The sequence below is a fragment of the Merops nubicus genome, unplaced genomic scaffold (genome assembly GCF_000691845.1).
Source record: "Merops nubicus isolate BGI_N331 unplaced genomic scaffold, ASM69184v1 scaffold3778, whole genome shotgun sequence".
NCBI classification, from domain to species: Eukaryota; Metazoa; Chordata; class Aves; order Coraciiformes; family Meropidae; genus Merops; species Merops nubicus.
Genome location: NW_008624945.1, coordinates 2,137 through 3,560, shown reverse-complemented (window position 1 = coordinate 3,560; position 1,424 = coordinate 2,137). Strand labels below are relative to the sequence as shown.

At 64.5% G+C, this 1,424-nt stretch overlaps 1 protein-coding gene across 1 annotated transcript in view; it reads left to right on the top strand.

Moving 5' to 3' along the window:
* Nucleotides 1–895, top strand: part of LOC103777926 (ras-related protein Rab-37) — a 4,590-nt gene extending 3,695 nt beyond the window's left edge. Inside the window, exons 6-8 of the mRNA XM_008945490.1 lie at nt 277–333; nt 599–675; nt 790–895. Of these exons, the coding sequence (XP_008943738.1) occupies nt 277–333; nt 599–675; nt 790–895 (240 nt within the window). The remainder of the gene's footprint in view (nt 1–276; nt 334–598; nt 676–789) is intronic.
* Nucleotides 896–1,424: the final 529 nt, after the last annotated feature.

The window sequence follows — 1,424 nt, the reverse complement described above, 5'->3', positions numbered from 1 at the left end:
GATGCCCAGCAGGGTACCAGAAGCCCCCCTGGTTTCTGGATGCCCCCAGATACTGGATGGTGCCCCAGGTCCCCAGTGTCTCTATGCCCTGGATCCCCCCTCACATCCTTGATGCTCAGCAGGTCCTGGATTCTCCTCTGGGCACTGGATGTTCCGAGGTCCCTGATACCCCCAGTTCCTGGCAGCCCCTTGCACACCCCACTCTCCCTGCTTGCCAGATGCCCACAGGATGCCAGCTGGCCCTGGTACTCGGTGACACTTTCCTTCCCTCGCCAGGCTGATGTGAGCAGCGAGAGGGCTGTGAGGACAGAGGATGGAGCATCGCTGGCCAGGGTGAGCCATGCCAGGGCCTAACCTGGCTGCAGCCCCCCCAAAAACTGCACGTCACTCAGGGTCCCCACACACCCATGCCACCCCCTCTGATGGGTACCCAGACCCTCCTGGCTCTAGCACAGGCAGCGTGGCACACAAAACCTGGGGCAAGACAGGGAGGGGATGGTACCTTTTCCTCAAGCCTTGGCCAGGTGACAGGGATGATTCAGAGGGGCAGGAGGGCATTCTGGGGCTGGCTCCTGACAGGGCCGTGCTGCCCTTGCAGGAGTACGGGGTGCCTTTCATGGAGACGAGCGCCAAGACAGGCATGAACGTGGAGCTGGCCTTCCTGGCCATTGCCAAGTGAGTACCTGGGGGACAGGGGACACGGGCACCGAGGTGTTCACCTGGCCCCCCCCCACCTCCCGTGCGATCTCTGTGGCGGGCAGGTGGGGTAATGTGGCCCCACCACCCCAGGGAGCTGAAGCAGCGCGCGGTGCAGCTGCCGGATGAACCCCGCTTCCAGATCCACGACTACATCGAGTCCCAGAAGAAGAAATCCAGCTGCTGTGCCTTCGCCTGAGAGCGGCCGGGAGGAGCCGGCAGCCCTGGGGGTGCAGGAGGAGGCAGAGTGCAGGGCCCCATCCTGCTCTCGAGTGCCCAAGGGATCCAGGCCCTGACAAGCCAAGCGTGGATGGGACAATACAGTGGAGCAGAGGAGAGCCATCATCCCCTGGAGTCAGGACCCAGGGGCTGGATCCTGCTGCCCTGTGGGACAATGCCTGGAGCTTACCGTGTGGAGTCACCGTGGTGTGAGGACTACCAGCCTGGCCAGCGAGCCATGGGGATGCCTCCGTCACCTGAGCAGGATGCAGGATACGGCCCCACATCCAGCTGGGGGCCCCTTGGAGCAGCTGGAGGGGACGTGTGTGTGCCATGGAGGAGCCCTCATGCAGCCCCTGGCCCTCTCCTCCCCTGTGGCACATCCAGCTGGAAGGGCCTGATCCAGCCCCTCAGCACCCCTGGTGCTGCCAGGCTCTGCCTTCCCTCCAGAGAGCCTTGGCACTGCCCCCCTGGCTGCCCCACACCCTACACGGGGTGCGGCTGGTGCC